At 38.5% G+C, this 20,574-nt stretch overlaps 1 protein-coding gene and 2 long non-coding RNA genes across 4 annotated transcripts in view; 2 read left to right on the top strand and 1 right to left on the bottom strand.

Moving 5' to 3' along the window:
- Positions 1-653: 653 nt before the first annotated feature.
- Positions 654-2,429, bottom strand: LOC112450764. 2 transcript variants are annotated; one of them, XR_005233594.1, is made up of 4 exons: positions 1,611-2,429; positions 1,479-1,538; positions 1,054-1,155; positions 654-901 (listed from the first exon to the last, which is right to left on the bottom strand). It is a non-coding gene; the product is annotated as an uncharacterized LOC112450764 (long non-coding RNA). The 2 variants fall into 2 exon arrangements; XR_003039451.2 differs by having other exon boundaries at positions 1,479-2,429.
- A 3,721-nt stretch (positions 2,430-6,150) lies between these two features.
- On the top strand, positions 6,151-12,703 carry LOC119617325. The gene is made up of 5 exons (XR_005233558.1): positions 6,151-6,310; positions 7,071-11,164; positions 11,556-11,606; positions 11,897-11,998; positions 12,151-12,703. It is a non-coding gene; the product is annotated as an uncharacterized LOC119617325 (long non-coding RNA).
- An 825-nt stretch (positions 12,704-13,528) lies between these two features.
- atrx (ATRX chromatin remodeler) overlaps positions 13,529-20,574 on the top strand; it is a 30,808-nt gene continuing 23,762 nt past the window's right edge. The window contains exons 1-8 of the mRNA XM_017424162.3: positions 13,529-13,745; positions 15,794-15,855; positions 15,944-15,993; positions 16,084-16,193; positions 16,288-16,368; positions 16,533-16,642; positions 16,751-16,818; positions 17,509-20,081. Coding sequence (XP_017279651.1) covers positions 15,799-15,855; positions 15,944-15,993; positions 16,084-16,193; positions 16,288-16,368; positions 16,533-16,642; positions 16,751-16,818; positions 17,509-20,081 — 3,049 coding nt within the window. The 5' untranslated portion in view covers positions 13,529-13,745; positions 15,794-15,798. The remainder of the gene's footprint in view (positions 13,746-15,793; positions 15,856-15,943; positions 15,994-16,083; positions 16,194-16,287; positions 16,369-16,532; positions 16,643-16,750; positions 16,819-17,508; positions 20,082-20,574) is intronic.

Genomic DNA, 20,574 nt, shown 5'->3' with positions numbered 1-20,574 from the left:
CTCTTCCTTTCTGGGTCGCGATTAAATCACAGATAGTTCTCGCTGTTTCCGGTTCTGACAAACCAGCGTAGCTTAGCAAAACACAGCTGCTTTTAAAAGCAGAAATTTAAACCCAGCGTGTACTTAAGTGGTGTCCAGTCCTGGTCCTGGAGGGTCACTATCCTGCATGTTTTACACGATTCTCTGCTTTGACACCTGATCTGAATGACTGAGTGATTAACAGGCTTCTACAGAACTTGAAGACCTGCTGGAGAGCAGAAAAACATCTAAAACAGGGGTGTCAAACTCCATTCCTCGAGGGCTGCTTTCCTGCAATCTTTAGATGTGTTCTTGCTTTAAAACACCTGGTTTAAATGGATGACTTGTTGCCGTGCTCCTGGAGGACTTGATGATTTGGTGAGGAGGTAATTAAACTGTTTGAATCAGGTGTGTTGGAGCAGAAAAACCTAAAACTCCCAGGACAGCGGCCCTCGAGGCCTGGAGTTTGACACTCCTGATCTAAAACATGCAGGATAGAGGCCCTCCAGGACCAGGATTGGACACCACTGGTGGACTTGATGATGTATTAAAAGCAAAACACCAAGATTTAAAAGTTGTTCTTCAGAGTAAAACAGCTGTAAGGTTTAACAAACCACTCACATAACAGCTCACTGTCACATTTTATATTTATTGGTGTAAAATTACAAAAAATAAACAGATAATAGATGTCAAATAAATATTAGAAAAAATAAATAGTTCACAATAAATAACTTCCAGTCTGTGTTCAATGATCCTTCATGTGATTAATTTATGCTCGTATGCTGTATAAGGATTTGTTCACACATTCAGTCACTTGTTCCAGGAATTTTGATAGACAATATGTTTGGCTTTCAAGCTCTCTGCAGGTGGTGGTGTGACATTCCTGTAACAAAATCATATTTAAAATTACAAAACCTGAGACACAACACATTCATGAGCAACAGTCCTATGAATTGCCACAATATATTACTTTAGAGATGCTACAAACATCTGGAGGTCTTTGGTTTACAATATTAGAGCTGAACTGTTTCCTACCGTATTGTGTCGGTCCATAAGTGAGGTTAGTCTTCCAAAGAAGCTCTTCTTTTCCTCAGGAACCTTTTCCAGAACTTTCTTAGCCAAACAGAAGAAGTTATGCTAAAAGGAGAAGGAAACAATTAATTATATTCAACATGCTCAACATTAGACTAAATTAGTCAGCAGAATTATTTACATCTCTAACTCATTCAGACCAAAGGTTTGATTCAAAACTTGGGAGTTCTGTTTTTTAAGGAAACTTTAAACATTTGTTTTCCTAATCTTTAAAGAAACTAACTTTTTTGTTAAAATATCTGTTTTGTCATTATGTTTATTTTAGTTGTGAAAAGGCTTAAAGTGTAAATACACCTATACATTGCATCAGATGTAAACGAGTTGAAGAAACAATAAAAAATTAAAAATAAATTAAGTTTCTAACTTACCGGGCACCTTATCCCATTTTGTGTTGGTTTTAGCACCTTTGTATCATTCAGGTCACCTGACTAAAAATGTTATTATGTTAGATAACACACCAGCAGAAAACAACTGAATAAATAAAGTTTGTAGTTTCTTACCTTTATTTTTAAAGTTAAATTTGTAACTTCTTCTTTAATCTCCTTCAGTTTGTCTTTACATGTTTCTAACTGTACTGCTGCTGAATACACCAGCACAACCATCGCCGTCATCACCAGGAGAGTCTTGAAGGTCCACATGTCTCTCTGATCTCTGTCAGCTTTACTTTCTTACCTGCTACTGTTATTTATATTGGTATCACATCGACACCGTGGCCACAGACACGTCAGTGGTGGTGGTGGGGGGATGCCAAATTCGGAGAGGATGATGTGTAATCTAATGTTTGATCTGTTTTTCTAAGAATTTTTTGGTCCACGAGATGCAGGAACTCGAAGTGTTACTAGAAATTAGTCTTTACGGTCTGTTGCAAAGCTCCCACCCAGGAACTGCAGATTGTCACACTATATTTATAACTGAAAGAGTATTTTTTAAAATTACATGAATTTCACATCAAGTATTTCCACTTATAACTCATCAAATAATCCTTTTAGACAGTTTGAGAAAAGAGCTGCAAGCAGCTTTACCAATAAAGTGATATTTTTAGTTTTATTAACTATAATTAGAAGTAACACATATGCATTTCCTGTGTGACATGTTGAAATGACATGACTGCAACATGTGGGCACATGGGAAATGTACTACAGTCAAGCTGTTGATTTAATCCAACACATTAAAAGAGGAAAATGTAACTAAAACAAAACCAAAAAATCTGTCACCTTCCTTCTTCAGCTTTAGTGCCTCGAACAGCTGCTTTTCTCAAATACCATTTGTTGTTTTCATAGTAAATAGAGATGTTATGTTGCTGTCAGAAGAATAAAGAGACAAAGTCAATAAATAAATCAGTTTATAGAACTTTGTGTGTTTACAATCCCAATTCTGAAAAAGTTTGTCTGTCGTGTGAAAGGTAAATAAAACCTAAATGTAATAATTTGCAAATCTCATAAACCCATGTTTTATTTACAATGAAACACAGTAAACAACAAATAATGAATCTAAGAAACAATATCATTTTCTTTTAGAAAAAGAAGGTAATTGATTTTTAAAGCAGTAACACATCTCAAAATGGTTGGGACGGGCAACAAAAAGCTGCAAAACATTGAGGTACGAATAAGACACAGTTGGAGCAGCATTTTGCAACAAATCAGGTTAATGACCAACAGGTCAGTTAGAGGACTGAGTGTAAAAAGAGCATTTTATAGAGGATGAATCTGTCAGAAGTAAAGATGGGCAGGGGTTCACCAGTCTGCAGAAAAACAGTTTAGATGTTCCTTAATATAAAACTGGGAAGACTTTAAATATGCCGTCATCTATAAGATCATGAAAAGATTTTAAGAATCTGGTGAAATCATGGCTGAAAGTCAGTCTTGCATGCCTGTGACCTGCGGACCCTCAGGGGCCACTTAATTTAAAAACGGATCTGGTTCTGTTCTGGACATCACTGCATGGGTTCAAGAACACTGAGCTCACTGTCTGTAAACACAGTTCAGTCTACCATCCACTAATGCTGCTTAAAGCTCTATCAGGTAAAGAAGAGGCCAAATGTGAACAGGATCCAGAAACGATGCCATCTTCTCTGGACCAAAGCTCATTAAAAATGGACCGAGGCAAAATGAAAAACAGTTCTGTCATCAGATGAATTTAAAATTTTAAGTTGTTTTTTTTTTCGAAATCTATAAATGTCACATCCTCAGTACTAACGAGGAGAGGGACCATCCTGCCTGTTCTCAGCACACAGTTTTAAAGCCTGCTTCACTGATGGTATGGAGGTGCATTAGTGTCTCTGGCATGGGCCGCTTACACATCTGGAAAAGCACCAGCAGGGAAGAAAGGTATATACAGGTTTTAGAACAACACATTATGAAAAGAAAACTCCAGCAAAGAAAACCCAGGACTGTTAAACATCTAGAATCCTACATCAAACAGGAATGGGACAACATTTCTCTAAAACCTCCTCTCCTCAGTTCCCAGACGTTTACAGGCCGCTGGTAAAAGACGAGGGGAGGCTTCACAGTGGGAAACATGACCCTGTCCAACTCTGAAGAGATGTGTTGCTGCCATCAAATTCAATATTATCTTTATTTTTTCTGAAAATTTAATGTCTTAGTCTAAACATTAAATATGTTTTATTGTCTTCTTGTTTACTCTGGTAATAGACAGACTAACAGATGAGGTCAGGCAGGAATCCCTGTGGACTATGATGTTTGTAGATGACATCATGGTCTGTGGTGAAAACAGGGAACAGGTGGAAGAGAACTTGAAGAGGTGGAGGTATGCACTTGAAAGACGAGGAATGAAAGTCAGGCATTGTACGACAGAGTATCTGTGTGTGAATGAGAGGGAGACAGGTGGAACAGAGAGGCTACAAGGTCAGAGGTCACGAAGGTGTAGGACTTCAANACTGAGATGGTTTGGACATGTCCAGAGGAGGGACAGTGGGTATATTGGTAAAAGGATGTTAGAGATGCAGCTGCCAGAAAATAGACAAAGAGGAGACATATGGATGCAGTTAGAGAGGACATGGAGGTGGTTTGAGTGAGGACAGAGGACATAATTAGATGATTAAGGATGACTCACTGTGGCAACTCCTGAAAAGGGAACATCTGAAAGAATAAGAAGAAGATTTTTTGGGGGGAATTTTACACAAAATCTCAACATTTTTCAAACTGATGTTGTAAAATATTAACTGAAACCATTTTATTTATATTTCTGCTGTTGTTGTTTTTTAGCCAAGAAGTAAATTGGAAGGAGGTAAAAAAGTGACTCATTTTAACTTAGTTTGAAATGATGAAAACGGAAACTTGAAATGATATCCAAACACAATCTAAAACATTCATTTCGACACATTTCCTCACTTCTGGTGCACTTTTACACCACTAAGACACAACAGTTTCAGCCTGAGGTACGAGCTCCACCTTGAGGTAATTTAGGCATCCAGAAGAAACAGCTTCAGCTTCTGTTTATTAAAAACAATCTGTGGCACATAATAATAATTTCCTAAAAGCGTGTGAGAATATGTGATGTGCAGGAAAGCACTTACCTCCTGACTGATTCTCTGTGAATTAACTGGCTACAAAACAACCAGCAGCTGCTTGATCAATACGCTTGATTTCATGATTATCCGCAAACATGAGCGCCTCAGGAAGGTAACAACTTGGGCGGTTTGCTGCTCTGAAGGATTCAGGTGTTTAAACTTAATGACAGGGAGGGAGGACATTAGTTAAGAGCTAAAATAAACATTTGTTGCTGTCCAAAAATCTGCTGCTGTTCAACTAAAGTAATTATTACTTCATTGTAAGACCTGCCAAAAACTAGATTTTTTTTTTCTAAATCATATTTTGAGGCAAATCACTTTGGAAATGAAGGGTGTTCTTACTAATAACTACAGCTGTATTTGTATCATGTTTAAAACTTTAAATTCTTCTTTATAGCCTTAAATATAAAACATCTTACAAAAGCAACCTTTTTATTTTTTTTCTGGCTGTTGGCCGTATTTGCTGATATATAGAAATATAAATCCAAAACCCCATTGGTAAAAGTCTCTGACTTTATCATTAAAGGCAAAATGATTAAAAAGCATCAGACAAATTAGCTAATTTTTCAGTATTTGCATTTTCCACCGTTTTCTTACCTTTAAATAAAAGTTAACCAAATAAATCAACTGTGACAGACTTGTGGAAAATGTCTGCTGTGATTATATTTTACTTCACATTTTATCAGCAAGAAAGACCTGCTGAGGACCACGAAAACATCTGTTATATACCACCACTGTACTTGACGACGTATAAAAACACCAAGATTTAAAAGTTGTTCTTCAGAGTAAAACAGCTGTAAGGTTTAACAAACCACTCACATAACAGCTCACTGTCACATTTTATATTTANCGTATGTGTAACAGAAAAAAGTGCGTTTATGTCATGTGGGTGTATATGGGCGAGTACGCCACCTGGAGATGCACAGTTAAAAGAGTGTCGTGAACAGTAGAAGGCTCATCATCTACATCACTCAAGAGCAGAGAGGACAGGTGGATCCAGCCTCAGAGGGCAGTAGAAGCCCCAGGCAAATAGACACTGGGCAGGCACCACCACCCCAAGGCAGCTGTTCTAATTCTTTTTGTTGTTTTTTCTTACAAGCAGACATTCTTTCCATGGAAATAAAATCTGATAAGAAAATTTTGAAATACCTTATTTTATAAACTACAAGGCGCAGTTAAAAGCCTTCAGGTTTCTCAAAAAACAACAGTGCAGCGCCTTATAATCCGGAGCTCCTTATATATGTAAGAATAACATAAGATGCTTTAGTGCGACTTTGGTAAACTACAAAGCTGCACCGCTTGCAGCGTTAAGACTTAGTAAAAGTTGCGCAGGGCTCTGCACACGGCGAGTGGACTCGAGTGAGGCGTTTATACTTGACGCTTACGTCGGTGCAGTATCCTTCCGTGAGTCTAGAACCGTTTTATTATCTTTGTGATCTCTCATAGAGGGATCATATAAAAACTGATACAGGCGAACCAGCTCTGCTACAGCACCAAAATCACCCATTTTGAATGGAGCGCGGCGCTCGCAGTCCGCGCAAAATTACAAGGACTGGGAGATGCATGCGCCTTATAGTCCGGTGCGCTTTATATATGACAAAAGTTCGAAAATGGACCATTCATTGACAGTGCATCTTTTAATCCAGTGCACCCTATAGTGCGGAAAATACGGTAAGTTTTATTTGATCTCTTTTTGTTCTTCCAGCTCTTAAGTATCGCTTTTTTTGCGATACCCAGAACTGCAAAGTGGGTGTGACACCTATATGTTTCTATGTCCACTTTTGTGACATCACCAAGAAACCAAAGTGAGGGACAGACTGCAACTCTGCACTCAAGGCATGGTGATGAGTCTTCACAAACGTTTAGCCAAAAGTCATCAACAGGCGAGCAGTGCCAGAGAGCATGTGGATAGTTATCAGGTAGATCTCCCATGCAGTTTGTGCACATGTTAGTAAGAGAAAAAACCCATTTGGAACATCCTTTGTCGTGTGCAGTCAATTCTATGCAGGATTTTATATTGTATGTGCTGAAGGTTGGCATTTTGGGTCATTCTGAAAGCATTTATACAAATTTTACTCCAAAAGTTAAACTCTGCACCAGTAGACACGTCAATATCCCTTTTACTGATAGGAAGTGAGATAGTTAAATCGACTTCGGAAAGTTTTATGTAGGTTTTTGATAGTAACTTTGGGGGTTGTAATTTAAGGACGCTAGTTATTACTGGAGGAAGTTCTATTTTTTTCTGAAATCTTAAATTTGGACTGGATAACAGATTTTACTTGGTGATATTCAAAGATTTTATGTTGTCAGTGTCATATAAATCTTTTAAAACATTAAAGGGCACAAAATCTCTTCCATCAAATATATTGTTTAAATGACTTATTCCTTTGGTACTCCATGTTGAAAAGTTAAGAGCCCTTTTATTTTGCAGGATGTCTGGGTTGTTCCAAATGGGTGTACGTCTGCATTGGAGAACTGAAGACTTATTCATTTTTAAGGTATTTTCACCAGGCTGTCAAAGTTGTACTGATATTGATGCTTTTAAAACAGCCATGCTGCTTATTGAAGGGGTGATAAATAAATATCTGAGATACAGATTTCCCTACATAGTGTTTGTTCAATTTCTATCCATAGACAGCTCATCCTGCTCTCTCTCGTCCACATCTGACAGTTTTACTGGTTAAAGTTACTTAATATACCCAGTTTTTATAGCTACTCTTACATTGTCTGCCCTCATAATTGGATTGCTTCAGATTTAAGGACTGTGGAATTTTTATTTTTAATTTTACTTTTTACCAAGTTTTTCTACTTCCTAGCTGAAGAAAAGCAAGATGCCTCTGGTCCATACCGAGGACATTAGTAATATTATACAAAGACTTCAGTCGATAGAATTGAGGGTTTATTGAGGGTCGACTGGAGGTGAATATCGAAACCAACGCAGGTTCTGAAAATGATTTGAGTCTACCGATTTCTCAAAACAACAAACAACTTCCGAGCACCTCAGCAAGCAGCTCAACCCCCTGAAACTGCCTCGGAGCAAAGCCGAAAAATAAATCTCATCCATCGGCTCTGACTAGACGACTAACGGGACAGACCCCTCACCTAGATGGTACAGCTTGGCCTGCTTTGAGCCAAAATGTCCCCTCATCTACACCTGCTGCACCAAAGGAAAAACGGCAAGCAGCCAAACTGTTGTTTCTTAACTTTAGTGACAAAATGGATCACCAATTTTCACTAGATACGTCTCTTGTGAACGCCCAAAAAGCATGTTTCACAGATAAAAATAAATGACCAAGTTCTGCTTGCTACTTCTCATCTTAGTGCCCACAAAGCAAACTCTACTTCATCAAAACCACCTGGCTGTGACACCCCAGACCAACCACCACTCTGCGTATCTGAAGTATGAGACCGGGGTCCAGATATTAGTACTAAACCTGTCTTCCTCCAGAATGCGTCTGGCCCCCAAGAACTTCGTTACAAGACAGTACCTGTCCGGATCACTAACAGAAAATTCACAATAAACAGAAAAACTAAATGCAGTAGTCTAAAATCAAATTTCAGATTTATCACCTGTCTGAAGCAACCTCAAATTCATGAACTATCTGCCACCAAGTCACTTAAACTGGCTCTTTTAAATACCAGATCTCTCTGTGCTAAAGCTCTATTAATTAATGACTTCATCACTGAGTGTAATATTGATGTTATGTTTCTAACAGAAACTTGGTTAAATAACAATAATGAATCACCTGTTCTATTTGAATCAGCGCCTCCTAACTACAACTTTTTAAGTGAGAATAGAAAACGTAAGAGAGTGGGAGGGGTTGGAACAATTTTTCATGATTCACTTAACTGTAAAAAAAATTTTCTGGGCAAATTTGACTCTTTTGAATATCTGGGGATTGAGATAAGAGGCCATAGATGAGCTCTGACCCTAACTTTATACAAAACTCCAAATTATGTGGAAAATTTCTTCACTGACATTAGTTATTTGACTTTTTGGTATATGCATTGATTATGACTGTTTAATCATTGTGGGAGAATTCAACATCCATGCTGATAAGCCCAAAGACAGAGGCGCACAAAAGCTGTGTGATATTCTTGAAAGCTTTGGTCTGACTCAACATGTTAAACTGGCAACGCACAATCGAGGTCTCCGTAACTGATGTTGCCCTGTCTGATCATTTCTCCATGATCTTTGAAAGTACCTTCTCTGCTGATTCACTTAGCAAAACAGATGTTATCAGAAAACGTTCTTCACCTGACAACACAGCAGAAACTTTTAATCAGATCGACTCTTCCACCTCACCTCTATGCTGCAACCTTGTAGACGAGTTGGTAGATCACTTCCATTTTAAAATTTCCGATATCATTGATTCCATTGCTCCCATTAAAGTGAAGGTCGTGTCTGGTAGGAACAAGCCTCCGTGGAGATGTGCGCAAATAGTTAGGGCTGCAAGAAACCTTTGTCGTAGGGCTGAACGTAAATGGCATAAAACTCAACCTCAGGTTTATCATGAAATCTACAAAGAAAGACTGCGAAGCTATCACACCTCACTAAAACATGCAAGGTAAACATTCTTTACGGAAATCATAAACAAAAGCGTTAACAATGCTTGTGTTTTGTTTGCTACTGTCGATAGGCTCACAAACTCTCCTGTGACTGTACCACCTGAACTCCACTCTTATCAGGGCCTGCAGTGAATTTGCCAACCACTTTGTAGAGAAAATTAAAACAATTAGCGGGTCGATCTGCACATCCACACCAAATCCAATATCAATTCTATGCCCAAACATAACAAATGCAGGGAAAAATGACTAAATTTCAACTACTTAACTATAAAAGCTTAGAAGAAACCATAAATCAATTAAGCTCCTCCTCCTGCTGTCTTGATATCTTACCCACAACTTTTCTTAAAAAAAATCTTCCTGTCTTTGCGTCTGATCTGATTCAAATAGCACACTCAGCCCTCTTCGGGTGTTTTTCCCCAGGCTCTAAAAACAGCAGATATCAAACCACTGATAAAAAAGAGCAATCTAGACAAATCACTACTGCAGAATTATAGGTCAATCTCCAACCTTCCATTCGTCAGTAAAATGATTGAAAAAGCTGTGTTTTATCTGTTAAATGGCTTCCTAACGATGACCAACTGCTTTGACGTCTTTCAGTCTGGTTTCCGTGCTCACCACAGCGCTGAGAGTGCCCTCGTCAAAGTCTTCAATGACATCCACATAGAACCACAGTGCTGGTTCTGTTGGACCTCAGTGCAGAGTTTGACACTGTTAACCATAACATATTATTGAAACAACTGGAGAGTTGGGTAGGACTCTCCGGCCCAGTACTCGATGGGTTGGAATCTTACATGAAGAGCAGGGATTTCTTTGTTTCAACAGGTAACGTCTCATCGAAGCAGACAGAAGTCACATATGGGGTACCCCAAGGTTCAATCCTTGGGCCGCTGTTATTCAGTATGTATATGCTCCCACTAGCTTAGGTTATAACAGGAAATAAGATTAGTTACCATAACTACGCAGATGATACATCTGTACATTATGATGTCACCAGGTGACTCTGAACCCATCCAAGACCTGAACAGATGCTTAGAACAAATCAGTCTGTGCATGTGCCATAACTTCATCCAGCTGAACAGAAACAAAACTGAAGTCATTATCTTTGGACCTAAAGAGGAACGATCAAGAGGGCTCCAAACTAAAGATAAAGACATTTTTTTTGTTTGTTTTAGTTATATTTTCCTCTTTTAATGTATTGGATTAAATCAACAGCTTGACTGTAGTACATTTCCCATGTTGCAGTCATTTCATTTCAACATGTCACACAGGAAATGCATACGTGCTACTTCTAATGATAGTTAATAAAATGAATAATATCCCTTTATTGGTAAAGCTGCTTGCAGCTCTTTTCTCAAACTGTCTAAAAGGATTATTTGATGAGATATAAGTGGAAATACTTGATGTGAAATTCACGTAATTTTAAAAAATATTCTTTCTGTAAGAAATATAGTGTGACAATCTGCAGAAGCTTTGAAAGAGATCTCAGAGATTAATTTTTTAGTAACAGTTTGAGTTCCCCTTGTAGTGGAAAAAAAAAAATTCTTAGAAAAACAGATCAAACAATAGATTACCCATCATCCTCTCCTAATTTGTCCCACCACTGACGTGTCTGTGGGCACGGCAATAATGTGATACCAATATAAATAACAGTAGCAAGTAAGAAAGTAAAGCTGACAGAGATCAAAGAGACATGTGGACCTTCAAGACTCTCCTGGTGATGACGGCGATGGTTGTGCTGGTGTATTCAGCAGCAGTACGTCAGTCTGGCCCATGTAAAAACCGACTGAGGGAGATTAAAGAAGAAGTTGAAAAATTAACTTCAAAAGTAAGAAACTACAACCTTTATTTACTCATTTGTTTGCTACTGGTGTAGTTTCTAACTTATAATAATATTTTTTGTCATTTCAGTGTTGGAATATATCAGTGCCAACACCAACACAAGAGACAAGTTGCCCGGTAAGTTGGAAATTTTACATATTTAATTTAATTAGATTTTTTATTGTTTCTTCAACTCATTCAGACTTGATGCAACGTATAGGTGTATTTACCCTTTAAGCCTTTTCACAACTAAAATAAACATAATGCAGATATTTGACCAAAAAGTTTGTTTCTTTAAAGATAAGAAAAAATAAACTGTTTAAAGTTTCCTAAAAAAATTTAAAAAAAAGAAAGAAAAAAGTCTCTTAAAAAAATAAAATTCCTAACTTTGAAATGAAATCATTGGTCTGAATGAGCTAGGAGATGTAAATATTTTATTAAATGCAAAGGTAAGAAACTACAAACTTTATTTATTCAGTTGTTTGTTGCTGGTGTGGTTTCTAAAATATTGATTTATTGGTCAATCCAGGAGAAGACTTTATTGGTGCCAAAACCAACAGTAAATGAGACAAGGTGCCCGGTAAGTTGGAAACTTAACATTTGATTTTTTTTTTTCTTCAAATCGTTTAGATCTGATGCAATGTATAGGTGTATTTACCCTTTAAGCCTTTTCACAACTAAAATAAACATAATGACAAAACAGATATTAGACCAAAAAGTTAGTTTCTTTAAAGATTAGGAAAAAAATGTTTAAAGTTTTCTGAAAAAACAAAACTCCTAAGTTTGAAATCAAAATATATGGTCTGCAGACTAATTTAGTCTAAAATTATGCATGTTGAATATAGTTCATTTTTTCTTTTCTCCTTTTAGCATAACTTCTTCTGTTTGGCTAAGAAAGTTTTGGAAAAGGTTCCTGAGGAAAAGAAGAGCTTCTTTGGAAGACTAACCTCACTTATGGACCGACACAATACGGTAGGAAACAGTTCAGCTCTAATATTGTAAACCAAAGACCTCCAGATGTTTGTAGCATCTCTAAAGTAATATATTGTGGCAATTCATAGGACTGTTGCTCATGAATGTGTTGTGTCTCAGGTTTTGTAATTTTAAAAATGATTTTGTTACAGGCATGTAACACCACAACCTGCGGACTGCAGAGTAACCAAACATATTGTCTATCAAAATTCCTGGAACAAGTGACTGAATGTGTGAGCAAACTCTTAGACAGCTAACGAGCAATAACAAATCACATGAAGGATCATTGAACACAGACTGGAAGTTATTTATTGTGAACTATTTATTTTTTCTAATATTTATTTGACATCTATTACCTGTTTATTTTCCAACAATAAATATAAAATGTGACAGTGAGCTGTTATATGAGTGGTTTGTTAAACCTTACAGCTGTTTTACTCTGAAGAACAACTTTTAAATCTTGTTTTTTTACATGTCGTCAAGTACAGTGGTGGTGTATAACAGATGTTTCTGTGGTCCTCAGCAGGTCTCAGCATTTAAGCAACCAGTAGAAACAGCTTCAGCTTCTGTTTATTAAAAACAATCTGTGGCACATAATAATAATAATTTCCTAAAACCATGTGATAATCTGAAAACAAACCAACATTGTTTTGGAGTCTAAATCATGTAACCTTAATATTTGTGAAATAAAAGTGATGTGAAGAAAAGCACTTACCTCCTGACTGATTCTCTGTGAATTAACTGGCTACAAAACAACCAGCAGCTGCTTGATCAATACGCTTGATTATCAGCAAACATGAGCGCCTCAGGAAGGTAACAACTTGGGCGGTTTGCTGCTCTGAAGGATTCAGGTGTTTTAACATAATGACAGGGAGGGAGGACATTAGTTAGGAGCTAAAATAAACATTTGTTGCTGTCCAGAAATCTGCTGCTGCTCATTTAAAGTCATTATTACTTCAATTTAAGGCCTGGAAAAAGCTAGATAAGTTTATTTTTGATTTAAAAAAAAACAAAACTTCGTAAATGAAAGATAACCATGCTGATTTTGAATCGCAAGGAAGCTCTTCTGGATATGTAAAATGTTTTATTTGATTAGGAAGAATTCATGTACAATAATCACATAATCCATCATATATCCAGTCTGTCCACTGAATGTTAAAATGATCACTTAAACCTTTTAATAATATTAAGTTTTTCCAAGTAAATCTTTTCAGTTGTGGAGAACTTAAAATGCATAGTTTTTTTACTAGAAGAAAAGTTCGCTGAAATAAAGAAATATTTATGTAAATATGTATCTGTGGTTTATTTTCTGACAAGTGGAACTGTAATTTTGCCAAGGATGGATGTCAGTTTTGAAACCTACAAAACGCAGTTAAGAGACAGGAGAGCCGTTTGATTATATGCCACAACGGTCTGCCATACCGTTCTGCTCCACTTTCCAAGGGAAACGTTTGCCTCCTCCAGCCTGAGCCAATCAGAGGCGCGGACCCTCCGAGGCGTCCAGCCAATGGGAGCGCTCACATGATGGAGACGAAGTGCGCCATTTTACCGCGTCCACAGTCATCCGGCAAGATGGTCCCTTTGCTTTGTCTCTCTTGACTGGAGTTTATTTCGGTTTTCACTCCCGATTTTTCCTTCCAGACCATCGAACATTCGGCATATTGTGCCGGAGTGGGTTTCCCGGAATAGCATTAAAAGACCCCAACCTCGTCTCTGTCTGTCGTGAAATGACGGCGGCGGAAAGCTGGTAGGAACATTGTTTATACTGTTTGTTTTTCGCATTGATGACTGTGTTATCTTTGCTAGCGGCGAGCTAGGCTAAACGACATGTAGCTTTTAGCCTCGCAGCCGGCAACGTCTAAGTCCGCACACATGCAGATTCGGATGTTCGCAAGCCAGCCCCGAAATGGTAATTAAGCACACAGAGAACATTAATAATTGATGAAAATGCAGGCATTTGCGTTGTTTCGACTCAAATGTCGCAAAAGCTACTTTGGATGCTACGAAGCTTCAGTGCCAGGCTGCATGCTTGTGCGGGGACCTCACGCCAGAGAAAGGAAGTAAAGGCCCGCATGCATCGGTGCCTGCCCATGCACCGGACCCTGCATGCAGTGTTGCCAGGCTGAAGTGAATTTTTTTTCCCTGTTTGGCTAAATTTTGCACCAGAGCGCGAACCATATGCCTAAGCGCTTAATGTTAGCACGCAGTCGCTTGAAATCTCTGGTGGTCATGAGTTTGTGTGTTGTCAAAAACTGGGCAAAGCTTTGTTGGACGAGCTGCCTAGACGAGGATGCAAACAATCCTCCGTGCTACATGTTTGAGTAACAATGCTGTCATTTTATTCACTGTGAATAAACAGTTCGTTGCCAAGCAATCAATGTGTCTGAAGATAACAGATGTAAAAGGTGTTAAATGAGCGTTTTGCGTCTAATAAGGGACTGACATGCAATCTATATGATTATGATAGTGGAATGTAAGTTTTAATAATGCCCTGAATTAAAATGTTGGGTTTGCACAAATAAAAAAAAAGCAATTTATAGGTAGGTACTTTGTTATTGATCCTCTGAGAAAAATTGTTTTGTCACAATCACAGGACAATAAGTGTGTGCAAGAAGTAGTGCAATGGATTGCAGACAATGCACAACACATCATATGAATTTGTCATTTTCTGAAGAAAAAAACTGCAGGTCTTATGAAGAATATGTCAGTGTCACTTGGTATTATTTCCTTTGCTTCCTAATTATTCCTTTATTCCCGGGTTCATATGCAGTCTTTATAGGTCTGGTATAAATGTAGATCTATTAATACCAATGTGTAATATATGCAGTTTGACGGTCCAAAGTTGGCCCCTCCCTAAAACGTTCAGTGATTTATTTATTGTTTTTTTTTATTCCCATTGATAACATAGTTTTACTGAATAAACCTGAAGTTTCATCGAAGAAGACTTGAACCCTGTGTTTATTATGACTACAAATCTATTAGAAAAACAATGTGTTATTCCCTGCTGCTATTCTTTGTTTTGTTTTGTTTTTCTCATTGGTTTGAGGCATGCAGACAATAAAACCCAGACTGTCGTCATACTTAAAGATTAAAAATAGCCTGAAAAATTTACTGCAAAGTCTGAAAATTTGAATGTAAATTAGTACTGGAACCATGTGCCATTTTTCACATGTATTGTCTTCATTATAATATGTTTAATACAATTTGTATATAGATTTATGTGCCAATATAAGAACAGTCCAAATGTTTTTATTTAATACTTTATTTTTGTTGTTATGTCTTATAGTAGGCTGTCAGTATAAAACACAGCAACTAAAGCAATGTTTCACAAGACTACATAAAAAAAAATGCTTTTTGTTTTACAAAAAGTTTTATCTACATTTTGAGTTCACTATTCCAGTAAGACAAAAACAGCCTCATATATCTTTTTCAGATTTTCATAAGTGTTTTCTATTAAATCCAGTAACAGAGTGAAGAGCACAGATTATGAAAAGGGCAGAAATTCTTTGATAAATGAATTTCCCTTTAAAACTCAAAGGGATTGTAGACAACAAACAGAAGTAAGCTGTTTTGATTTGCTGATGTTTGGGTGCGTGTGGTGGACAGTGATTGTCACTTTAGTCTCGGTTGGGGGAGGAAAAAAAACAGCGTTTGCAATTTCAAATGTTTTACCAGATGACAGTTCGGCCGGTGAGTCAAATACATCTGTATGGTCCAACCCTCTAATTTACCAGCACCGTGTCTAAGTTTACCACTTTGTTCATGCAGAAAATAAGATGTTTAATGTTCCTGCAGGTAAAATGAGTCTGGCTTCTTCTGAATCACATCTAGACCAAATGGGAGAGAAAGGAGAGGAGGTAAGTTCTTGGTTTTTTTTTTCTGCCTCAGCTTAAAACAATTTCTTTATCACTACTTATGTTAGAATAAATCCTTCTTCTTTTCCAGCCAGGGAGCTCAACAGAAAGCACAAGACCATCTTCTTCTCGCACCAGAAGGTGAGATTATTTTTTTTATCATTTTGCAGCTGCATGTTGTTCAGTCTAATGAAGTTTAAAATAATAAAGGCGTGTGTCGACACATTTTAGGAAGCCATCCACTGTAACGAGGCACACAGGACAGAATGAATCTGATGCCTCAGCTGACAGCGAAAATGAAGCTGCCACATCTGACAGTAATACAGGCAGTGGATCGAAAGGTCGGAACTAATAGGCGCTAATTTGATTTAATATAGTTATTGCTGATGCTTTAACGAAGGCTGATTTTTGTGTTACTGCCGTTTCACTTCATAGGCACTTTAGTGATGAGACCAACTGGGAACGAAAATAAAGGAGCCATGAAGCTCAGAGTTGATTTCAAGCAGAAAAAAGCAGGTAATCTTAAGTTTTCATTCAAGAATGTGACATATTGTAGAAACGTTAATGTTCACAGCTAAGGCTGCATTAAATTTTACTCTAAATAATCTGGAATGCCTGTAGGAAATAAGTAGGTTTGAGGGAGGGAAAAGATAAAAGAAGAAAGTGTTTTTTCCTGACAGATAATACCCTGGAGAAGACTGTTAGCTGCACTGCCTGCGGAAAGCAAGTTAACCAGTTCCAGCGTAACTCGGTGTATGAGCATCCTGCGCTCAAAGTACTTATTTGCAAGGTAGGAACTTTTAAATACACGTTTAAGATATTTTCATAACCTCTACTTTGATGTTTTTGTGGCTCTTTCAGCATTTGTAGTGATCACTTTGTGGTTTTTGTTTTGTAGTCATGCTACAAGTTCTACACAAGTGACGACATCAGCAGAGATTCTGATGGGATGGACGAGCAATGCAGGTACAGAATATGACAAGTTAACAGCTGAAGTAACAGTTGGATTAATACCACAATTACAAAAATATGAGTCAACACATTGAAGGTCTGACTAGAGGTACTAAAAGAGTTTCTTTATTTCTTGTAAATTGTGGTTAAATGTAGATTTCTGATTAAATTGTTTAATACATGGTGGTGATTAGTTTAATGAATGTTTCTAAGGGTGACGTTTACAGTGTTGCTCATTTGTATGAAATCTCTCTGCCTTCGAATGTCCTTTGTGCCGTCATTTGATTGTAGTGTTAGCAAAATATCTCATGATGCAATGGGCAAATTTTAATGAAACTTTCAGAAAGTAATCATTGGATGTGCATCTGCCACTGTTTAACTTTTAGAGTCGCCCTATTTCAAAGTGGTCACTGCAGCCAGTCAACATTAGCCAACGCATAAATATTCAGCCCATGGTAATTTTACAGATATCGAGCTAAAACTCGGTCTGGTAGTAGCTGAGAGTCATTCTCAACACATACTTCAAGCGCTAACAGATCTTGCGTAATTTCATATACAAGGTTTGACCAAAGCAGCTATAACTCCGCCCCATCTCATCTTAAGATGACTTTAGTTTAACACGTTCACATGAAAGGCAGGAGGTGATATGTATTCCTTCAAGGAATGTTAGGTCTTTAATTTAGTAACCTGTTTTTTTTTGTCCAGGTGGTGTGCTGAAGGTGGAAACCTTATCTGCTGCGATTACTGCAACAATGCCTTCTGCAAAAAGTGCATTCTGCGCAACCTGGGCAGAAAGGAGCTGTCGAGCATCACTGATGAGAACTCAAAGTGGCATTGCTTCGTGTGCCGGTCAGAGCCTCTCCAGGATTTGGTCTCCAAATGCTACTGTGTCATGCAAAAACAGCAAAAAACAGATAAAACGGAACGTGAAAAGAAGCAGGAAAAGAGCAAATCGCCGAAAGAGCACAAAGCAGTCGCCAACGGGAAAGAACACGTTGAAGGCTCGGGAACCATGACTTTCTCCTATAAAAACCTGCAGGTGCCCAAAGAACTTATAAAGAAAGCCAAGAAACTTGTTGAAACTACAACCGGTTTGAATCACACCTTCATCCAGTTCATCCAGAAGGCGACTGATGACCAGGCGGATAAGTCCATCAGGTATCGGCATTTGAAGGCCTTCAAGGCAGTGCTTTCGGATTTGAAAAAAGCCCACGATGCTTTGGAGGAGGCTTTAAAGCCTGAATTTAGATACATGGAGTTGCAGAATGGTAACGAAGAGCAACATGCGACAAAGGTCACAAGTATTATGGAACCAGCAGAAAATGAGCGGGTGGATGGTGCTGCAGATTCAGAGCAGGAGACTGATGCAGCTAAAGAAATGGACAGAGGACAAGATTATGAAGCAGATTCAATTTGTGAAGCAGGACCAGCTGAAGAGATTGTCAAAAAGTTGCCCAGTGACAGAGATTTAGCTTGTAAAGAAACTGAGGAGACGGTCAAAGAGCTGCCTAATAAAACAAAATTATTCTTTAAAGATGAAGCTATGAAGAAAACAGTCAAAAACCAGGTGGATGAAACCAATTTGGATACAAAAGCAGAAGAAATAAAAGACGTCGTCACAGAGATGCCTAGTGAAACAGATTTGTTTCGCAAACCGGACACGATGGAAGAAGTGGTCGAGGAGCAGCATAACCAGCAAGACATTAACAGCGATGAGGTTTCTGAGACTAAAATGCAAGACCACCAAACAGAAACCGATGTAACCACGATGATAATTAAGACTGAGGTCTGTGACGATGAACTAATGTCAACGGGAGAAACGTCTTTAGATCATGACATCATGTCAGTGCCTCCTTCAGTTCCTGAGGAGCTTTTTCAGATGGTGGAGAGCCTCGCAGATTCCTCCATGCTTTCCCAGACTGACAGCAGTTCAGTCAAAGACGCAGGCACGAAGTCTAATGAGAACTCTGCAGCGTCTCAGTGCCCTCAGCCCAAAGTGAGGAATCTGATCGTCAAACTGACTCCAGTACCAGTTGTGAAAAGCTGCAGGTCAAGGTCTACTAGGTCCAAAAACGGAGAAGAAGATGCAGAGCCGCCTCACAAAAATCAGGACGATGCTGAGGACAAGAAAACGTCTGCCTCCAGTTCCGCAGATGGGTCTGAAAGCCCACCGCCCACCCGCCACTCCACTAGAGTAAAAACCACACCTCTAAGGAAGCAGGCGGAGAATCAAAGCAAGAAAGAGTCCTCAGAGTCAGAATCAAAAGAGGACAAGAAGGAAAAGGCCAAATCGTCCAAGAAATCTGGTAAAACCAAAAAAGAGGATGGGAAATTAGGAAAATGGGCAGAGAATCGGATCCAGAAAGAGTCCTCAGAGTCAGAATCAGAGAAAGACGAGAAGGAAAAGGCCAAATCGTCCAAGAAATCCGGTAAAACCAAAAAAGAGGATGGAAAATTAGGAAAACGGGCAGAGAATCGGATCCAGAAAGAGTCCTCAGAGTCAGAATCAGAAGAGGACAAGAAGGAAAAGGCCAAATTATCCAAGAAATCCGGTAAAACCAAAAAAGAGGATGGGAAATTAGGAAAACGGGCAGAGAATCGGATCCAGAAAGAGTCCTCAGAGTCAGAATCGGAGGAAGACGGGAAGAAAAAGGCCAAATTGTCCAAGAAATCTGGTAACACCAAAAAAGACGACGTGAGAAAGAGCAAGACTTCAGAGAAGATAACAGAAGACTCCGACTCAGATGAAGTCCCTTCTGTGCTGTTGGAGGTGGCTGCAACGGGCAACAGCACAGACGAGGAACGGGAATCCGCAACGGCCAAAAAGCATTTGTTCAAATCAAACGCATCCACAAAGGACACGGAGAAACCATCCAAACGCAAAAGGAAGTCTGAAAGCTCAGATTCTGACGTAGAGAACAAAAATAAGAAGGCGTCTAAAAAGAAGAAACAAGACGGCTCGGACTCTTCTGATTGGGACTCCAAGAGTAAAGCAGCAACTGCAAGGAGACGATCCAGCCGTGCAAAGAAACAAGATCCCACCAGTGAGGATCGACGGAGCTCACCTGAGAAGAAGGCTAACCAGAAACGGTCTTATGAAAAGAAGCGTAAAGAAAAGAGTAACAAAGAAACGTCCAAGCTACAGTTCTCCTCCAGTGACGAGGAGGAGGAGCAGCAGCTTGATGGAGACTCTGGAGAGGACAGCGACGAGCAGAAGATCAAACCCATTGTGGAGGATAATGTAGTTGGAGGCAGTGGAGCTTTCCATCAGTCCTCAGGTAGTCAAAATTCAACAGAAATATAATACAACACCTTTTTTTTTTCTTTTTTTTTTACGGAGATCCGAAATGCACAGATTTATTCAAAAGACCCTTTATAATTTAAGAAGCCCACACTATCAGCAAACTGATGGAATATCTCTCTGGTACATTTAATCTCAGTTACTTGTCTGCAGGGTTGCTTTGAATGGTTAATAATCTTTTTATTTGGAGTTTAATCTCATTTTCAGTTGTGCATTAAACTGGCCCTGGTTATTAAAACACCTCTCACTGCAGATAGGAACACTGAAGTAACCTAATTGCTCGTTGCTGCAAATTAATACTCCAGCTGCGATCATCTTCTGTCACATAATGACTGTGTTAAGCTTTGGGCTTCAATGTGGGTCAGTTTATTTTTGTTTCTGGAATAACTGTTGCTCATATAGGTGCTTTTAAAAAAAACAACAATGTGTTGTTGTGATGGCTGCTTCATAACTTAAGTCAGGATTAAAAA

The sequence above is a fragment of the Kryptolebias marmoratus genome, linkage group LG9 (assembly GCF_001649575.2).
Source record: "Kryptolebias marmoratus isolate JLee-2015 linkage group LG9, ASM164957v2, whole genome shotgun sequence".
NCBI lineage: Eukaryota > Metazoa > Chordata > Actinopteri > Cyprinodontiformes > Rivulidae > Kryptolebias > Kryptolebias marmoratus.
This window is presented reverse-complemented; position numbering and strand designations above follow the sequence as displayed.